The sequence below is a fragment of the Siphateles boraxobius genome, unplaced genomic scaffold (genome assembly GCF_051911475.1).
Source record: "Siphateles boraxobius isolate OS27281-9 unplaced genomic scaffold, OSU_SipBor_1 12, whole genome shotgun sequence".
Taxonomy (NCBI): domain Eukaryota; kingdom Metazoa; phylum Chordata; class Actinopteri; order Cypriniformes; family Leuciscidae; genus Siphateles; species Siphateles boraxobius.
In genome coordinates this window covers 30,611,987-30,634,212 of record NW_027508722.1, presented here as the reverse complement: position 1 = coordinate 30,634,212, position 22,226 = coordinate 30,611,987, and the positions used below count along the sequence as shown (strand labels likewise).

Below are 22,226 nucleotides of genomic sequence, written 5' to 3'. Positions count from 1 at the left end.
GTTGTGTTAGACTACTTGCCATATATATAATAATACAAAGACAAAAGAGTCAAAAATATGGACCATAAATTTGGCCAATGCTACACCTGAAGTGAAGTCATCCATGAACTCACCTAATGTGATTTTGGCCAGTAAATGAACTCGGAGGGATGTCAGAAAGTGAGGCTGTGTGAACACAAACTCACTGTGGCTTAAGAGGAACAAGAGAGCGGGGAGAGAGGAAACATGGGACATGCTTTGACCTTTCTTTGCTTTTTATGGGATATAGCCTTGAGCTTACCTAAATCCACTGTCAGCTCTACAAGAATAGATATTCCACCTGTAAATGCAATCTTTGCTGGCATTCTGATGAGCATTGTACATGTATTTAATTTAATAGGAACATGCTAGAGATGTCAAAATTAATGCATCATTTGTTTTTATTTGGTTTTTTTTTTTCCATGGCATAATTTGGCTAGAGTTACAATGTATGAACACACGCTTATTTATTCAGGTGATTTTAAAACATTAAAGTCGAAAAATAGAACTCGATGCGGTACTACCGCATGAAGCGGCTCTCTGAGTGCACAAACGTCGTATCACGCTTGAATGGGCAAAAAAACAACAACAAAATTACGTCAGAATTCCCAATTTTGTTAAGTATCTTCATAAACCCCGTCTTTTAAACCCATTAGTTAAAAAAAGTCTTAAATGACAATAAAGACTAAGGAGACAACCGAATGTGTGTTATGCTGCATTTTAGAAAACTCGGAATTCTGATTGTTCCCACCTCCAATTTGGAAATGACATCTGGAACGCCGCTCGAAATTGGACACCTGACCTGTGAACTCAGGACAGATCGATCAACCCGACCTCAGCACTTTCGAGATGGCAGCAAGACCTGCCACTTATAATAAGTGGCAAAAATTTAGAAAATGAAAATCAATTTAAGGGGCTGTTTACTTTACACCATTTTCCACTAAAAACTGAAAACTTTTTATGCGTTTTGGTCGTTCATTTACACGACAACACAGTTTTGGGGGCCTGAAAAGTTCTGAAAACGGCAATCAAAGTGCAAGTTATTGAAAACAATACTGTTTTTTAAAAACTACAGAAACGCAAATTTGTGAAATCACTGATGTCATGCATATTACGTGTTCAGTCTATAAGCATGTAGTGTTCATTTATAAAGTGACATTTCCAACTACAGGCCTGGCATTAATAGTACAGCGTTTTTAGTATTTTTTTTTCTGATCCGTGTGACAACGTTGTCGTCTGTATACGAAAAACGCAAAGGAAAAATGTTTCTGTTTTTAGTACATTGTTGTCGTCTAGACGTTACCCTAATAGACACATTAATATCAGTATTGGTATCGGTGATACTGGTCTTCATTCATAATATATATATATTTAATAAAGACATGGTAAATAAACCATTAGTCTTGCAGGAAAGACAAAAAAACGTTTGCCATTTTTTGTAACCTATTTTTTTTGGGGCCCTAATGGTGTCTAGTTAAGACTTTTTGATGTTGCCGAGGTCAACTAATGTCCCATGGGGTTCGTTTGGCGGCCATCTTGAAGTCATGTTATTGCTAGGGGCGAAAAATGCAGATTTCCATATCTCCTGAACCACACAACTTACAAAGACAAATTAACCCACTTTTTCATATGATTCTGACACCAGGAATCAAATAGAAAAGGTCATTGACATGGTACAACCACTCTTTATTGTTGAAAAATAGGCAAATATCACATTTTAGGCTCATAACGCTGTAACTTTTTTTTAACTCATAACTATGTAACTTGCATAGGACTTTTGAGTTACAGTTAGAACATAACTGTGGATCACAGTGTCATAAAGACAGGGGGTGGTCTGTCAGGATCAACATGAAGCTATCATGCCACGCCCTAGCAACCATTTAGAGCACCCTAGCTAGGAAGTGTTGAAGGTGATTTGTGATTTGCTGTTCACTGCCCCTAGTCAAATCAGCCCATACTCATGTTTCTATGACACTTCTATCCAAAAATATACTTCTTTCAGGGGAAGTCTATGGAACTTGTTGCTGTGGTGCAATAAATGGTTGCTAGCGTGTGGCTTGATAGCTTCACGTTTCATTCACGTTTCCATGATGGTGGAATGATCTCTCCACCCTCGTCCGTAATGCAGAATCCCTGACAGCATTCAAAAGACAACTGAAAACTCATCTCTTCCATGAGTACTTAACATAAAAAATAAATGAATAATAAATAAATAAATAAATAAATAAATTTCTTCTCTTTTAAATCTTTCCTTCCCTTTTAAATCTTCCCTTGTCTGACTTTTGCTACTCTGAGCAATGCCTGAACTTTGTATTTTGAGCACTTCTTGCGTCGTTCTTCCCTCTTCACAATGACTCGCTTGCTTTAGTCCTCAGATGTAAGTCGCTTTGGATAAAAGCATCTGCTAAATGACTAAATGTAAATGTAAATGTTGATCCTGACAGACCTTTATGACAGTGTCTTTATGATACTGTGATCCAGAGTTAGGTTCAATACAAAAGTCCTGTGCAAGTTACAATGTAGGATAAACACTTATGCACAACCCCGGTTTCATTGCTTGTCCCTTCACCATAGTATGTCTATGGGACAACTTTGGGCAGCTCTTGCCCCCCAGGGGTACAACTTGCACCCCATTGTGATGTATGTTCTTACAAGGCCTGCCAGCTTCTTCAAATGTGGTAACCCATAAGTTTCTACGAAATCCTCGCTCAGAGGCACGACTCACCAAAATTCGTTGCAATGTTAAGCCTATATGTTTTTTTGCCCAATTTTTTGCCCGCCGGGCGAACATCGTATGATCGATCGCTTATAAAAGATATAGCACACCTCTCCTCAATAATCTGCACGATTTGACGCCTCATTCATGGCTTTATGAAAGACAGAACTAATGCAGGAAACTATTACAATATCAAAATAGCAAAAATTACAGCGTTATGAGCCTAACATGTGTCATTTGCCTATTTTTCTCCAATAAAGAGTAGTTGTACCATGTCAATGACCTTTCCATTTGATTCCTGGTGTCAGAATTATTTGAAAAAGTGGGTTCATTTGTATTGTATGTTGTGTGGTTCAGAAGATATGAAAATCTGCATTTTTCGCCCCTAGCGATGACATGACTTCAAGATGACTGCCAAACGAACCCCATGGGACATTAGTTGACCTCAGCATTAGTTGACTTCTCCCGCTTGACTACGTCTTTATATTGTTTCTAAATTAATTTAGAGATTAAATTATTGGATATTAATGGAGATTAAATTATTATAATGTAAAAATATATTAAACATATTAATTGTAGGTGTGATTAATTGCGATTAATTATAGAATTCTTTTTAAATTAGTTATTCCATTTTTTTAATCGATTAACAGCACTAGAACATTAAACTGCTTTTGTTCGTTATTGGGTCTATAGGGTTTGTTCTTAGTATGTAATATTTAATATATGCATTTTGATACATGCATTGTGTGTAAAAGTGCAGTGCCCCCAACAAATATTTGGACACTTAAGCCACATTTGAAAATGCATTAATGTCTTTGCATTAGATAACACGAAATCAAAGCAAGTGTAATTGATTTTTCTTTTATAAATAGGTACAGTAAGTCCAATATCCACATCATTTAGTGGTTAATATACTCACTGCATCCCGATGTTCTACTTTTTTGTGTAATTTTGATTATTTTCAATATTCTCATTACTGTTATACAATAGTTTTTAATTATTTTTTTATCAGCTTAAATGAAATGCAATACATAGTAATTAGAATGAGATATTGGTGCTAATATGTTTGTCACTAAAATGGGTTTTATTTGCTTTGAACAGTATCATTCCAGTTTGTTTCTTTTGATTTTTGGGTGAAATTTAACCAGAATAACTTACATTTTCTTGTTGAAATTGTATAAACGTTCAATTCTGGTGAGATCCTTCTGATACGCTCTCTTGGATTTGAATACCACACACACCAGTTGACTATCACACGTACTGTCTCATTTATTTTGTTTTTGTCTTCTTTCTCTTACACGCTCTTGCTCTCATGCAGTAAGCCAAGGGGGGATGGCTGCAGACATTTGTCCAGATCCGGGGATTCCTGAGAATGGGAAAAGAATTGGCTCCAGCTTCCAGTAGGTCCTCTTTTTTGTTCTCTTATCTGCTGCATGTATCCTTTTAACTGCATGACACGGCTTTAATCAGGACTGGGCCTGCTGTTTGACATGACTGTCTGAACTCCTATACCGATAGGCCATTACCACCAAGACCTTTGGTCACTGCTACTAAGTGGGTTTCTAATGCCCTTAAAGGAAAAACCAAGAGCTGTTACATGTTCTGCATTTAATGTGAGTGATTCTGAAAATAGAAGAGACAAGCGGTTTATAGATGTTTGACAGAAACCGCTTTCATCTAACAAAAGAAGGAATGGGTCAGGGACATAGAGAGTCTGGGGCTGATGTGACTCATATAGCTGGTCGTTCTCTGACGGTCATTTCAACTTTGGCAGGATCGGCGCCAGCATCCAGTTTTCCTGTGACGACAGCTACGTACTGCAGGGATCAAAGAGCATCACTTGCCAGAGAGTGACTGAAACCCTGGTGGCCTGGAGTGACCACAGGCCTATCTGTAGGAGTAAGTGCAAATATGGGTCTCTTTTCCCCTGTTCAGACACTTTCTGTAGGGATGTTGTCAGATCTTGTTAAGTGAGATGTGTAGCTCATGGCAGTGGGGAGTAAGACCACACAACTCGTAGGAACAGTTGTGCCACACGGATTTAACAAAGACCAAACTAGCACATGTGAATATGTCAAAGAACATGTCTGCTTTTAAATCATGCATTTAAGATATTTTATTGACGACTATAGCCCTGTTCCAAAACCTGGGGAGCTCCCTACTCCCTACACGACAGTATTTAAAAGCATCATGGGAATGCTTCTAACACAAAAGCAGTAATAGAAATGGGCAGAATTAATATATTCTTATGTAGCAGAGAAGTTAATTCCGCAATGCATTGTGACAATTTTAATTGGAATGGGGAAGTTTTTTGGGGGAAAGTAAATCATAGTGTTTTATTTATAATTAAAAATATTTATAATTAATTAAATGCCAAAGAAAATCATTCAAATAGTTTATTTATTATACGGTATTGCTATTGCATAAACACTTTGTTGAAATCAATTGAGTCGAATCCCACAAATTGCAAAACAATCATTTTTAAGATTCTATTTCAGGATGCATCAATTAGAAGGCAATAAAGAGAAGCTTATTAGATTTTGGAACAGAGCTATTGTTTATAAATCACTGCAGCACAAGTTAGCACCCAGAAGCAGCTTTTAAATTAAAGTTTTTCTTTTCGTTTTTTTATGTTCTTCATCTCTTTTTATTTCATCAGGAAGAATGAGGAGTGATGTTTGCTTTTATTAGGCACTGTCATTCACTAGAGCCTATATCCACATAAATAAATAAATAAATAAATAAAAAAACGATCCTAGAAAGGAACTCCTTGTAGAGTGGGATCGGACTGATATAGGAGAAGGTTGTCTGGACGACTCATATGCAAAAGAGATAGCCTCAACTATCCACTTTCTCATCCTCTGCTTTGATGCTGGGGACCCCTTTCTGGGTGATGAACAGATGGACAGCTATTTCGATTTACGCCACAGGGCAGCTCTGTGGACGTAAGCATCTAATGCCCGAACTGGACATAGCACATTGTTTCTTTCCTGGTCTGGATCCCGGAATGGAGGAGGACAGAAGGCCTGCAGCACAATAGATGAAGAATGGTCTCAACGACCTCAGTTGAGAGACTGGAATCTATGAGGTGGACCCCCTTAGGCCCCATCCACACTACTGCGTTTTAGATTAGAAACGGAGACCTTTTGCTACGTTGCACCTCCCGTCCAGACTAAAACAACAAAAGGGTTAAGACTTTAAAACTTTTGTTGTAAGACTTAAAGGGTTAGTTCACCCAAAAATGAAAATTCTGTCAGTATTTACTCACCCTCATGTTGTTCCAACCCCGTAAGACCTTCGTTCATCTTCGGAACATGAATTAAGATATTTTTGATGAAATCTAATGAAATCTATTAATTTTCTTCTCTGTGGACCTCGAGTCAGTTCACTAGTATAATAGCGTAAGCTTCTGTTGTTGTACGTCACACGCATCACCCACATGACCAGCGTCGGCCAATAGTGAGCCTACGTGTGACGTAGCTCTACGCTATCAGACTACTTTAACTGACTAGAGGCCAACAGAGAAGGAAATGAATAGTTGAAATAAAGTCGTTATTTTTGTTTGTTTTTCCGCACAAAAAGTATTCTCGTCGCTTGATAAACTTAAGATTGACCCACTGTAGTCACTTGGACTATTTTAACGATGTCTCTAATGACTTTTCGGGGCTTGCAAGTTTCAATCCCTGAAGAAGCCTATGGACCAGTATGGAGGAGCTATCCAGCTCTCAGATTTCATAAAAAATATCTTAATTCGTGCTCCGAAGATGAACAAAGGTCGTACGGGGTTGGAACAACATGAGGGTGAGTAAATACTGACAGAATTTTCATTTTTGGGGGAACTATCCCTTTAAAACGGAGAAGTTTAAAAACGCTGCCGACCCCGTTTGCGTTTTGAATCTCCGTAGGGCGTTTTAGTGAAGATGGGCCAAAACGGAGGACTTTAGAAACGATGACGCAGAGGCTCACAATCGGCTCTCTTATTGGATATCATCAGTCATGGCGTATCCTTCCCTGATTCGTCAGCCACCTGTTTACACCGGCACGCGCATGCCCAGTGTAGGTGAATGGTCACGTGATCCGCGTTTTCAGTCGTTTTAATGTGGACGGAGATCAATTCTAATACGGAGCTAAAACGCTGGTGTGGACGGAGATTGTATTTGTTTTAATTCTCCGTTTCTAAACTAAAACGCAGTAGTGTGGATGAGGCCTTAGAGGCCAGGCCCACAGCTTCAACAGTTCTGGGTGGGGGTGAAGAATTGAGCCCCCTGATAGATATGCTTGTGAGTGACAGACAACACCAAATAAGATAAAACGAAATCATAAGCTGGCGTTGCACTGTTTGGGCATGCTTTATAGTTTCCTGGTTCGTGACATCACCCCCTCTGATGTCTCGCCACACCATTGGACTGATTTCAAACGCACTGCACGATGCAATCACACAGAGTTTTCCCACAGCGTCAATCGAAGCAGCGCAAGTTCCTTTGAAATGGAATGATACATGTCATCATCACCAATGTATCCTTGTTTTGTTTGTGATGTTTCCACATTATATTCATTATCATGCAAAGTCACTGTTGAATGCAGTCACTGCTGTAGAGTATGATACACATGGAGGCTGTTCTCATTTGCAAAAGAGTTTTAATAAACACTTATCCCAGACACTATAACTTAATCTTGCATTCCTTCATTCTACATATTGTTTTGAAACTTTCCATGGGGCAAATAGTTCCTTGTTATTGTAACATTGAGAACATGCAAATGTGTTAAATTATTAAAATATTATCTTAAAATCTCAAGGGACTACAACTTATTTTATGTCAACTGAGTTCGGCTAAAAAAAAGTTAAGCAATCCCTGCCCTATAATGTTGAAGATCAGAAATGGTGCAACATGTCTTTGTTTAACATATTCTGTTTGTAAAATAAGAAAAACACCCCTGTATAAGATTTTAGAATGTTACACATGATTAACACTCCACTATGGATCATTACATTTTAGATGATTTCACACTTCATTTTAAATAACTTGACTTGAAGGTTGTTTTTCAGTGCAACATATGGACATCTCTCAATGTTGTATAATCTGATGACGCTATGGGGAAACATTTCCTAGAAATACTGAAACCTGATTGAATCACGCTATTGCCCTGCAATAGCCAATGCATCATCAAGTGCATGAACCTGGGGTGTCAACGCCCCCTATATAACACTGCGCTGAACATCATTTCCTCAAAATTTTTCTCCTTCAAATCCGCAAATTTGAAGCCTCGTTTCTCCGTTGAATTATCGTCGAATGTACTTCTATTCTCAGAGGTTGTGAATGGTACCAAAATACCGAACTGTACAGTACCACTTTTTTGGGACCCTTCCGTTGGGGTACTTAGCACAGTAGTCTGGTACCTAAAGGGTGGAGCTAGACTCACTGCAGAACGTTGACTGGTTGACAGAGAATTGTCACTTGTGCGTGCTACAAGGGGAATGACAACACAAGAGGTGCCGCTGTGCACACTTCGCAAGAACTTACCATGATTGGATTACGTTCCCCATACCGTCATCAGATGATCCAACGTTGAGAAACCAATATTGAAAGGGAACATCTCCGGTTATTGACGTGACCTCGGTTCCTGAAATGAGGGAACAAGACGTTGCATTCATGCCATGTTACCTATACTCAGGGTTTTTGTGACTGGCTTATTCAGTCGAAAGATTCTGAGGAAATGCCGTTCAGCGCCATGTTATATAGGAGCCACACCAATTTTGTGGGCTTGAACGCCATTGGCTATTGAAAGGCAATAGCGTGATTCATTCAGACTTCATTATTTCTAGGAGAAAGGTGTTCCCCTTCGAAGGGAACTCAACAATACGTCAACGACGCTATGGGGGAACGCCTCAGGCGTGACAGGTGTCTGAAATCACTATCAAATCACGTCAATCATATTGACCGGCGACAGCCCGTGAATCATTAGCGTGAATGATTAACGTGCGACCTGGAAGTGTAAAGGGGCGCCTTGCAAACATGACAAATCATCTCATCGTCTTCAGGGACTGTCTGTTTGAAAACGCTACTCAATGAAACGGTAAGAAAATGAAATGTACAGCACACGATTGTGTTTTTTCCTGCCTGGGAGAAGAGCGCGCACGAGAGGTTCTCGAGGGAATCCTCTGTGTGAACTGTGAGCGTTTTTCTCTTAAAACGCTCCGCTCTCGTCTGGCCCTCTTCTCGAGTGAAGGGGGTTCAACGTCTGGTCCGCGTGGTCCCGCTCGTGCCGAGGCAGAGCGGCGACTTGCATCACGGGCTTCCAGATAGAGCTCATCGATCATCTTGAGAGTCCTGTAAACCTCTCAAATGATTCGACGGCTGACGAGGGCGAACTGCAGGCACCAATGGTTTCCTGCAGTTGCTGCTCTTCAGGACGAGCAGGAGATGGCTGAGGAGGTTTATAATCAGGTAGATCCTGAACCCTCTCAGCCACCCTGCCCCGTGTATGCAGACCTGGTGGATGTTGTGGAGCGCGCCGCCAACAGACTGTAGCTGCCATGGCGACGCGCTAGAGGAGAGACCGCTCGCGGTAGGCTTGGCGATCGGTTTCTCCCCTGCCATACACACCAGCTCAGGTGAGCCTTCCATTCCTTCCTGATCTTCACACGGAGATCGAGAGGGCATGGAAGAGCCCATACTCTGCCCGTATTCACCGACATCAGCGGGTTAATTTCGCTGATGTTGAGGGGATCGCAGAGCATGGGTATGTGTCGATCCCGCCCATTTGACGAGTCGTTTGCGAACTATCTCGTGTCTGGGCAGGCGTCGACACTGAGAGCTCCAACCCTGCCATCCAAACCGCTAAAGTCAACAGCACGTTTGAATGGCAGAGCATACACGACAGCGGTTCAGGCTGGTGCTTCCCTGCACACTATGGCGGTGCTGCAGGCATATCAGGCCGACCTGCTGCAGGATCCTGCATACCGCTGAGATCCGGTTCCACACCCAGGCAGGCGGGAGGGCCTGGCCCTTCACGGTCCGAGGACCGTAGACAGGGCCAGAGAGCCAGTGTCGCCTCTCGTGCGCCCCCTCCGTGGAGGAACAGGGCGCAGAAGAGGCGTGACTTCCGCAAGAAGAGGGATCTGAGGGAGGTTATCCAGCACAAGCGCACACAGTGCGCTGATGGATAATCTCCCCGGAGGGCTTCATTAAAAAGAAATCCAGCCCTCTCCTCTCTTCTGACTCCCCAGACGTTCATTACATCAGGCCTGGGGCTGGGACTATGATAAGAACGATGTTCCAATGGCCCGCCTAGGCTTGGCTAGTAGAAACGCCTCTTTCAGGCATGTAAAGTGGTGGACCCCAGGGTCATAAAGAACTATCTGGCGAGTCTTCACTCCGCACGCCGCAGGTGAGCTGACTGGTCTTTTAAGAGTAATTTTTTGTGAATTAAAATTCCGAGATGTATCTCTCTACAGACCTCGTTCCCTGTATAGAGCTATGGGGTCATGTCAAGGTAATAAGGTAAGAGAAGTTTCCTGGATCATTAGGGCCCTGAAGTTCCCCGTTAGGTGGCCAGAACGATAACTATGTTAGCCTTCGGGCTGTTAGCCACCTCAGGGTAGAGTAGTTGGTCTCTCTCTTAGAATTTTTTACTTAGAGTGTTGACTGACGCTAGAGCTTCAGATAGATCTTATGTCCGGCCCACGGGTCCGTTGACTTCTTCCTGAGTATTTCGCTCTGTTTGGGTTTCATTAGGCTGAGCGATTCTGCAGCCCTTTGTATGGAGTAATACAGACTATATTCTTTAGTAAGGCTGTGGCTCCTCCGAGCCCTCAGATTGATCTATGCTTGCAGGCTGGCCCTCACCAGGGCCGCCTCTGTAGCTGGCCTAGGCTGTGCCAGGGATATTAGAGGCGCTCTGCCAAAAATTTTAGCATTTCTTCCTCTGACCCTTCACTGTGTGAATGTTGGTTTCTAGCATCCCTGTATAAACAGCCTCCTCCCGTGGGAGTCGTTAGGCCAAGGCCCGCCCCCTTCTCTGCATTCTGGGGTGACTAGAGTAATGCAGCGTGGTGCTGAGGATGGTTTGTAAGGACATGGTAGGCCTCAAACAGGCCTCCGTGGTATATATGTCTTTATTGAGCAGGGTTAGGCCGTCTTTCGCTTCACGAAGAAGACTGGGTTTCCTGCCCGACCCTGCCATGCAGAACTGGCCTATGGATTTAGGCCGCCAGTTAAGGCTTCACTCACCTCGCTGAGCTACTGCTCGAGCGCTAGGTTGTAGGTGGTTGGCTTTCATTCAAGCCCCACTCCCCTAGGTTGGGCACAGATACATTTCTGTCACCCCTAGAGCCGCTGGCAGGCCCGCACCCTGATAACCTCAGGGTGAGGTGTGAGTATGCCCCTGTGATACAGGGTAGGTCTGAGCACTTCACTCCCAGTTCTGTTTTATCCCGCCTCGCACCACTATGGCTCGGGTCGAGTATGGAGTAAGCTTCACTTCTTCTTTGGTCGAAGTACGCTCCCCTGAAGCCAGAGCATTGCCCTGAGCTGACGCCCATGCAGAGAAACTGATAGCAAAGCAAATTATTAACCATCTAAACACCCCTCCTTATGCTCTCCACCCTATGCAGTTTGGCTTTAGAGCAAAATATTCCACCGAGACTGCGACTTGCTTCCTTACTGAAAATATAAGAGCTTTGTTAGACCAAGGTGGGGTTGTTGGAGCGGTATTCCTGGATCTCAGGAAGGCTTTTGACACTGTTAATTATAAAATTTTACTGACAAAATTATGTAGTTTTAATTTCTCCTCAGATGCACTTAAATGGATTGAGTCTTATCTTACTGACCGTTCCCAACATGTCAGAGTTCAATCATCTAAATCGGCAGCCTTGAGTCTGTCCACCGGTCTTCCTCAGGGATCTAATTTAGGGCCTTTGTTATTCTCCATTTATATAAATGACCTCCCATTCGCTTGTCCTGATGTTTCTGTGCAGATGTCTTGATGTCTTGATGTGTTTAGATTATACATTCTAATGTAATAGATAATTTTACTAAATGTATTTTAATTTTTTTAGTGCTATGTAATATGTAATCTCTTTTAGGGTGACTTTTACCATCTGTCTAGGGACTGCAGATGAAAAATAGCCTTTAGGCTAATTCTGGCATATTGACAGTAATGTTTATGAATATGCACTGTCCCTGTAATAAATAAACTAAGTAAGTAAGTAAATGGTAGGCCCCTGACTAACTGGGGCCTCCGTTGAGGCAGAGTGGCGTATGTTGTACTCCCCTTGTTTTAAGGGTGCTAGCTTTCTTGCGGAGTACACTGCCATGGGCAATGTGATTAGGCACCAGGATGCTGTAGGCGGCCAACGAAGGCTGCGCCATTAGGTAGTAGGCCTCAGCAGGCCTCCTTGATTGGACAGCCCCCCAGAGGGCACTGTAGGCCAGCTCACTTTACGTGGTTGGCCTTGGTGGTTCGGGCAGTTGACTCACTGATGGGTAGTAGGCCTTAAACAGGCCTCCTCGGAGGTGAGTCCCAACATTGTGGGACATACCTTATAGCGCTACTGGAAGCCCATTAGTGAATTATGCTGTGTAGTATGGCTTCCAACAGTGTACTTTATGGCAGAATATGACTTGCTATTAGCTAGTAGGCCCGACCAGGCCTCCCTGATAGGCGAGTCCCCAGCTGGCTGGCCTTAGCAGGCCACCTTATACTTTCACCCGGACTCAGGGCTCAAAGCTACCAGTGAGTTCCCACAGATAGTGGTGACCAGGTGGTAGGCCTCACCAGGCCTCCCTGAAGGTGAGCATCCCACGTACTGTGGTTATCAGGTAGTAGCCCTCACGTGCCTCCCTAAAGGATCAGGTAGTAGGCCTCTCCGGGCCTCCCTGTAACGCTCCCTAGTGGTGCTGGGTTTATGAAGCTAGTGGTCTCTTGCTATCAGTTTCAGCTAGCCTTAATAGGCAGCTGCTGAAGGCGAGCTTGCGCCCTGGCTCGCTAAAGTGTTCATTCTCTGCTAAAGGTTCCCTCCCGGAACCTTTTCTGCCTACAGCCTGGTTTGCCTATCAGGAAGACCGTGTGCTCCCCTCATGAGGGTCTCTTTGAGCATGCGGCTTCCTGAGTCTGGTCAGACGGTCGTAGGCCTCTCGTGAGGCCTCCCAGTTAGATCAGCCCTTAGGCCTTCACAGGCCTCCTCAGTGTTTTGAAACACAGACACTGGGTTGATCCGTGGATCGAGTAGAGAAACTCCCCTCGCTAGCAAGGGTCGGAAAGCACTATGCTGAGTCATACTCTCCGGGATATCCCGTCTCTGAGATCCGGGCCGAGTGGTTCACTGCCAGCTTCGCAGTCCCTCGGGTTGGATGCCTTACTTAAGGCATTTGTCCAGAGGCTCTGTCTTCAGACAGACAGGATTTGGCCAGACTAAGTGTCTATGTACTGGCGCCAGGTCAGGCCGTCCTGGTGGCATTTCGGGGTGAGTACGTTCCCCTGAATAGTGACTGGCTGGGGTTCCCTTGGGTTCCCTAGCCACATTCCCTAGAAGGGACCCCTTCTAATTGGAAGCTGAGGTTCCAGGCCCGGAGCCGGCCCAGGTAGACCTTTCATTTAACCATGTTTATGAAGGTTTTTTCTGTGAGGCTGTAGCTTGGGCTATGACCGTAGGGAATGCTGTCACTGACAGCCCAGTGTGACCTGAGGGTGAGTGGTTCTAGCGTTTCATTTGAAGTTGCTGGTTCTGACAGTTGTCACTGCCACTTGGCATGCACTCCCCTTAGCATGGCGGCGTTGGTATATCGTTCCCCTTAGCGTCGTTGACGTATTGTTGAGTTCCCTTCGAAAGAGAACGTCTCAGGTTACGACTGTAACCTATGTTCCCTGAGAACAGGGAACGAGACAATACGTCTCCCTGCCATGCCGCGGGGCTTGCCTACCGTACAGTCCCTTCAGACGATAAGGTGATTTGTCATGTTTGCAAGGCGCCCCTTTATACTTCCAGGTCGCACGTTAATCATTCACGCTAATGATTCACGGGCTGTCGCCGGTCAATATGATTGACGTGATTTGATAGTGATTTCAGACACCTGTCACGCCTGAGGCGTTCCCCCATAGCGTCGTTGACGTATTGTCTCGTTCCCTGTTCTCAGGGAACATAGGTTACAGTCGTAACCTGAGACGTTTTCCCATAGTGACAACAGTTGATGCAATGTCTCGTTCCTTCATTTCAGGGAACCGGGGTTTAACTCAGTTACTGTTTTTCATGAAAGCCCCTGAGCTGTCAAAAGTGAATAAAGGCTAATTTATCGGTCCAGATAACATGGAGAACATTGTTAATTTAAACATTGTAAACAAGTAAACATTGTTAATTTACATATAGGCCTACTATTGACATATTAACAATACAAAGCGGGTTGAAAATCGGCAAAGTTACACTTTAATGATGCATTTTACAATGTAATATATTTTATGTAAAAATAGTTTATGACCGATAATTGTCGATGTCAGGAAAATACATTAACCCGCTACATTAATTTAAATATATATGATTCTCTACATTGAGAGCCTAATTCATCAGGTAACATCTGCTATATAATATGACACCATAAGACCTATAACACACCATAAGACCTGAGGAATACAAAAAGGTTGATGCAATTCAGCCGACTTCATAATAAAAGAAAGTTTTTTTTTTTTTGACATTCCAAAAACCTTATCTCATGCAGCTAGATGTACGCGGTCATGCAGCTAGATGTACCCTTAAGATGAGACCTGGAGTGTGGATGTTTTGAAAGGCATAGAGGACACAGGCCTCCAAATGACATTAATCAAAATGGAATAAGGCAGTGTGTCAGAACGGCAGACGGAAGAGTAACCATGTTTGACAATTTCCTCGCACAATTCTCACCGATCACTGATTGATCCAGACACTTTTTGTTTCAGCAGTGCCAAGTAACCTTTTTAAAGACAAGCCTTAAATGCCTTCCTTTCCTTCTTTCTGTTATATGCTAAGGGAGTGATGGTATAAAACAGGAAGTTAAAGACCCTTTAGCCTTGTGATTTAGTAATTCTCTGTTGTTTTTCTTCTTAGTGGTGGTCTTAAAGAGAATCTCAAGAGATGTTTTGAGTTAATTATAGAGTACCTGTAAATGAACGAGAAGCTTAATCTGATCACTTTATGCTACTTTGATAATTAAGTTGCACTTATAACACCAATTTGCAAGTATATAGACCATTAAAGTGGTCATTGTACATGCCAGTCACATCACAGCTATTCATGTTTTTAAAGCTCATCTTTAACCACAGTCACTAATTTATAGGTTCCTGTTCAAAGGTGAGCATGACTCCACCTATGTTGATTTCAAACTACGCTCTGCAAAAGGAAACCTTAAGAGAAATTGCTATATTTATGACAGAGTTTGAAAAGCAGCACATTACTCATATTCGTAAAACATTCTGTTAGGTTTTTTCCCCCCAAAGCCCTGAATATTAAACATCTGCAGTTGATTAAGCCTGAGCCATTTAAGCCTGTGCCATTTAAGCCTGCATACAGAGACTCCCTTCATACTCTGTTTAGGAGATGATTTCATGCTTAGGTGTATCAAATTATTATTAATTTTTTTTTTTGGGAAACTTTACACTTGAAGATTTCCCAAAATTGTTGCTACAAAATCATTGTATAAAAATAATATGTTTTTATAATGATAAGTTATGTTTTCCTTGCATATATTTAACCATTTTTCCCGAGATGAATGTATATATTTGCCAGTATATTTAAACATTTGTTGCTAGCTAAAACCTTAACCTAAAACTTCCCTAAACTTTACACTGTTATTTTGCTGCATTGCAAGCACTCCTATTTCCTCCAGGAAATTCTAGTTTGGTGGTTGATGTTTCTGAGATGGTAACTGACTGTAGGTGTGTTTGGTTGGAAAACATTCTGAACTCATTTTCACTCAGTAGTTTCTGCAGTAAAGAACCCAGCAATTTCCCTGTTTGAGAATACCTGCTACATAATCTCTTCACATCTCTACCTATCCAAATCTTCCTTAGTACCCTGTGGAGAACCCAGTGAAGCCACAGTAATGGAGCAGGGCTGCTCTTTTAAGCTGTCAAAGAAAATCCCTGACTAAACACAAGGGAGAAGCAGTTAATACCCTGGCACAGTATAGGGTTGGAAAAAATACCCTGAATTTGTCAATGATTGAGTCAAGTTATTCTGAGGCATGACCTCAAATAGATTAGCTCATGTCCTGAGAGCTGGATGTGTTCAAGGAGCTTGATGTGTTCAAAGGAAGTGTTTTTAGTGTGGGGCGGGATGGAAATATCTATTTGAAAACCTAGTGAGCTGTGTACGTAGGAAGCATTTCAGGCATCGTAGGTGCACTTTTTAACTCAGACTGTTCTCAAAGGTAGGCAGCATTATAAGCTGCATGCCTTCTAAGACACCTTGTGTTGGCACAATTTTAAGGCAGCCTTGCATGGAGAAGGCAAGGCAATCCCATAATACAATGTGACAAGCTCAGTGGGGAAAAAAGGGTTTAGCTAGGGAAATTGCATATATATATATATATATATATATATATATATATATATTTGCATTATAATCAATTCAATATAAAAAAAAAAAGTCTAATTCTTCACTAATTATGTTTATGCTTATTGAATTACCGCTTTCTTAGTAGGGGTGTGCAGCGGAGCCAATATCTCTATCTGTATCTATATCTGTAACAATATCAAAATTATGCGTATCTGTATACAGATAAAACCGGAAGTGGGATGCTGCTTTACCCAGAAGGTCATACAATTACTTGAGAAGACCGTTATGTCTATGGTTTAACAGCCAATCTGTTTTCTTCGTATAGTTATCACTGAACAAATATGCATGTGATAAAATAATAGGCCATGTTTTATTATGACTATGGATATTTAAATAGTTTAAATATATTAAACTAAAATTAAAATGCATTAAATATTTAAATTAAAATAATTTTATATTTTTTTTCTTTTTTTTTCTTTGATTCTTTTTTTCAGAGGAACTCTGCTGAGTAATGTCATACAACCTCAAATAACAGGAGTCTGACACAATAAATATCTGATTAGAGAACATTGAAGTTGAAAGAAAGAAAAATAAGAAAAAAAAGTTTTACTAATACAAATTATAAAGAATATACCTGAATAAATGGCGTCTCAGAGAGAGAGTGAGACCGATAAATATGTAATATCATATTACAAAGTATAAAACATTTTACTAGATTATATGTAACATTAAGATGCATATACATTATCTACAAGTAGTAGAAAATTTATATGTATGTTAGTTGATTGCAAGCCTTCTGGTCAGAGAGCTGGTTTGGTTTCTGATAGACATGTAGAGACAGAACACAGCTGTTTGATTTGCGATCTTGCTGCTTATTCCATTCATTTGTGTATCATATCGTACAAGGTTTAATTAATTTAAATATACATATCGAATAGTAGAACATGTCTGATGTAGTATTTTAGTTAATTTACTCCCAAACCCTGATTTCTGAGAGACAACAGCAACACGGCTATTTGATTTTCGCACATTTCATTCGTAGTGTTTACACTCGTTCACTTCACAAAATCATTATTGCATAGAGATTTTGGAGGTTTATGTATAATATCGCGCTTTCCCCGGGCTCACCTGTTATCCACTAAACACAAGGAGTGACTGGGTCAGCCTCAGGCGAATATTATTCGGCATCATTATTCTTTATTTGTTTTGAAGCCATAATCCGTGGCTTTCCGAATAAGGTATTCGGCTTCGGGCACACCCCAATTTCTTAGTATAGCAAGATATCAACTCTACTGTAAACAATTGTTAGCTGTGACTGAGTTTAACATTAGCATTTGCTAAGTTAAAAACACAATACTTCTAAAAGCACACATATAGTAGTTGTGTCCCAAATAATGCATGCACTATGCACTTATACTCTATGTACTTATGCACTATGTACTCATCCGTGTAGTGTGTGAATTTTATAAGGTTATTTTGTAATTCAACATCGGAGTTTAATGCTTTTGGAAGTTTTGTTTTTGGAATGTTCAGTGTGAACACACTACTCAAACTATTTATACTTAAAACGTCATAGAATAGTGCATACGTACGCAAATTGTGACACTACTTTTGAGATTTTCAATTAGACTGCACTATTATTTAATCTATATATTTTCAGTTCTCAAATAATTACTTTTCTAATCAACATTTCTTTTCATCATCCACCATGTTGGAGGATATATAATTATTATTATTATTTTTTACTAATCTCATCGTTGTGCATTACCATCGCCGAGATTACCTTCTGTGAACTAAACATGCCTTCCTTTTTCCTAAAAAGCTTCTCTGGGCATCTGACAAAGCTGTAGTGATGACCCTCTGGTTATATATGTCTGTAAAAACATTTTGTCATATAACTCATAGTGTGTTGCATTCCTTTCAAAAGCGACATCTATGACTACAAAACACAAGACAATTGTTAAATTTACATACACTTCATTTTACTGTTTACCCCTCTCAACAGCTAGGACCTGTGGCTCTAATCTGCGGGGGCCCAAAGGCATCATTACATCTCCAAATTATCCTGTCCAGTATGAGAATAACGCACACTGCGTGTGGGTCATAACAGCGGTGGATCCAGAGAAGGTACGTTTGTAATTTAAACCTATGGATGACCAAATCATAGGAGTATACAATTCCACAAAACACGCTTATTTTTATCTGCCAAAACAAAACATGATATGCTTTTGAATAGCCTCCAAGACATAATTGAATGGGACCTTGCATAAATGTCAAAAATAATCTTAAAGATAATTTGTGAGGACATTTGCATTGCAGTCCACAGTGTTTGCATAATTGTCAACCTCTTGCCCTGGTTGTCTCTGGCTATTACTGCTTCTCCAGAATTGATTAGGATCAGCCACACATCTTCAGCTCTGTGGCAAGAGTGACAGTTAATACAATCCAGCATGAACTCAACACACACCATGAGAGTGACTCATGCTTTTGTTACTAAATCGAGACCAAACAAAGACAGTCAAAATAACATTAGAGTAAAAATAAGCTATCCTGCTCCCCATGCTTTGCATCTTTCTTTGGCAGATTTTAACGTTGGAAATGTTTGTGTATGTGTTACCTTATTGAGTTTACTCGCAGATCTTGAAATTACTGTAAAATGATGTAACATTAGAACACTGTTTACATTTTAGATATTTAGCTTTGTGCTTAGGGCTGGATGAAACATCAAGTATGCAAGAAGTCTCTTATGTACAGTAGAAACAGTAATATTGTGAAATAGTATTGCAGTTTGAAAATGTAATTTATTCCTGTGATGGCTGAGCTGCCACATTAACCTTCAGAATTAATTCTAATATGCTGATTTGGTGCTCAAGAAACATTTCTTATTATTATCAATGTTGAAAACGTTTGTTCTGCTTAATATTTTTGTTAAAACTGTATGGGCGGCAGTGGTTCAGTGGTTCATGTAAGTTGTCTACAAACTGAAAGGTTGGTGGTTCAATCCCCGGTTCCACCTGACCAAGTGTCGAGGTGTCCATGAGCAAGACACCTAACCACAGCTGCTTCCGACGAGCTGGATGGCGCCTTGCTTGGTTGACACCGCCGTCAGTGTATGAATGAGTGAATGAATGGATGAATGTAAGGCAATATGTAAAGCGCTTTGGTGGCCATGGGTCTGTTGCAAGCGCTATACAAATGCAGTCCATTTTACCATTTTTAAAACTGTGACTGATTGATGAATAGAAAGTATTTTAAGTTAGAGCATCCTTTATTTGAAATAAAAAAGTGTCTATCACATTTGATTAATTGAATGCATAATTGCTGAACGAAAGTATTTACTGAAACAAACAAACAAAAATCTTACTGACCCCGAACTTTTGAAGAGATGAGGCAGGATACAAATGCAGCACACACTCTTTATTCGTTGAACTGAAAACTAGTGATGTGACATTTGAACCGAGGCGTCGGAGCTTGTGTCGAGAAAAAATGGGCGTGCCAGATGAAGCCGCGATTCGAGGCTTGTGTTGTTAACGTGGAAATCACGTGACTAATGACAAACGAGGCCTCGGTTTGTGTGGAAACGTCATCGGTTTGGTCTGAGTGTCGAAACTCGCACCACCTTGTGGGTGTTGTCAGGAGTAGCAGACGCAGTTGTAGTAGTCAGTGTCAGAGTCAGAGAGTTAGAGAATTCTCATTGTCATTGTCGTTATTGTGTCATATGTGTTGTTAGGGCTGTATATTATTACATTATATCAAGCTAGAATACTTATAGTATATTGTTATTATTAATTATAGTTGCTATATTATAATCTTGTTATATTAATTAGATAAGATTATTTGGATTGCTTTGGATTTTCCGATCTGGACTGGACTGCTTATTGTTTTGGATCGCCCTTTTGGATTTGTTTGCTTTTTGCGACTCTTCCTTTTTCCTGGTAATGGAGCCAGCAAGAAAGAGGAGATGCTCCCCTGTCTGGCCTCAATAGAAGCATCAGTATCCTCATTTATACCAGCTTGCACTGGCATTTTTATGTTCCCCTGCATCCTCTGTTCCTTGTGAAAGGATATTTTCCAAGACTGGAGAGGTTTTGTCCAAGAAGAGGAATCGTCTAAACCCCAACACACTTGAAAATTGTTTTGTTTCTCAATAAAAATCTATTGTAATCCTTCCTTCACCCACCCCAAACTGCAGTGTTGCAGTTTGCTCCTCTATATCCCAGTCCCATAAGCACAACACTGCACTTAAACTAGAAACAGTTCACTGCACAAAACACCCCAAAAACAATGGTGACGCATGTTTTTGAACACATAATGTCACTTGGTTTGAGGTAATTTACTTTCTAAAACTGATTTTTAGAACATGTTGTCTTGGTATCCATGAAATTCTGCAGCAAACTGTAGTTTTCCCAGAGCAGCTGAATTTGTTAAACATTCCAATCTTACAGTGCTGTAGAAAACAAAAACAACTAAAAAACATTTGATGTATAAAATCCATCCCTCTGGAACTGGATGTGTATAATTAGTCATACAGATGATAGACTACTGTAAAATCTTAGTGACATGCCAGTAAATTGAAAGTACCTGTTGGCAACCATCATAAACAGACTTGATTATCGTATGCATAAAATCACTGCCATGTCACAACCAGTATATTTTTACTCCTGGCCACATGTTTTCGCTTTGATCTTATGATGAAAAGATGTGACTTCAATTTATCTCACATTGTGCATTTTTTTTCTGCTTTTGCTGAAACGAAAGGCTCTGTTCCAAAGCCTAGTGAGTTGTCTATCTAGACTGCATTTAAGGCGTCCTAAACATAAACATTCTATTCCTCAGAATGGTAGTTTCTTTTGACCAAATTGTAAGCCAGCATCACCTGTATCCTCAATGTGATAGTATATCCCAGATGAATATTTATCTCAATATTTGTGTGCAATGTTTTTTAATGTTTTTTTTATATACAAATATTCAGTTAGCCACTCTTTTTCTTAAATAAACGGTGCAAATTTCTTTACAACTTCACATAGGACTGGCAAGTGTATAATGCCTCTTGAGTTTAAAGGTCTGAAAGTATAATAGTAAAAAAAAAAAATAATAAAAAGAAAGCTATAGATAGATATAGAAAGATTAGCTTTAAATAGCCATGGTACTCTTAATTACTCTTAATTAAAAACCCTTAACTGTCACATGGCTACATACAAAAAGCTAAGATAGCTCAGTTCAGATCACATCAGTTATCAGCAGTAATGTGACTTATTATGTAACAATAAATAGGTGGGTCAGTCCCAATATCCATACTTACGGTCATTGCATTTGAGTACTTACGTAACACATATCTGTTTTTTGGCCTAAGTCCGCAATTATGTGTAGAAATTTTGTTTACCCGATAAAACACATTTACAGCATAGTGTTGTAAAAATGCAAGTTTTTAAAAAATATGTATTTATACATTTTGATTTTAAAATAGACTTCTAAATATTTGATTAGTAGTCAGTCCCTATTTAACAGACAGCACAATTTGTATTTATTCTGACACCTTCAGTAATGCTCACAAATACGTGTTTTGTAAAAACTCATCATGTAACCTTAGTTATATTCTGTAATGTTTATCACAATAAAACAGATTAAAAATATGGACTCCACTTTTGCCATTTAAATAGTATAGGCTTATGTCGCACTTTATTTTTGTGCATACTCGGACTGTATAAAATCTGGTTTCTTCATGTAAAATTTAGACTTCTGTTTATCTGAGAAATATTACATCTAATCCGCTTTATACGCGATAAAGAAATAAAACACTGCACAACTGTCAACACAGGAAGCAGAAAGTGTCCTATACTTGACGGCTGCGTTTTCAACCCCTTCCACGACTGCAAGTGGCAAATCTTGCCAATCGCAAGTCGAACACACCAACAGTGCCAAGCATAAGTGAACACACCCATGTTAAAGTTGACTAAAAAGAGGAAT

General features: G+C 40.5%; 1 protein-coding gene across 1 annotated transcript in view; it reads left to right on the top strand.

The window, feature by feature from the left end:
- Window positions 1–22,226, top strand: part of csmd1b (CUB and Sushi multiple domains 1b) — a 325,939-nt gene that overhangs the window by 38,456 nt on the left and 265,257 nt on the right. The window contains exons 6-8 of the mRNA XM_077218011.1: window positions 4,053–4,134; window positions 4,509–4,633; window positions 18,265–18,386. Coding sequence (XP_077074126.1) covers window positions 4,053–4,134; window positions 4,509–4,633; window positions 18,265–18,386 — 329 coding nt within the window. The remainder of the gene's footprint in view (window positions 1–4,052; window positions 4,135–4,508; window positions 4,634–18,264; window positions 18,387–22,226) is intronic.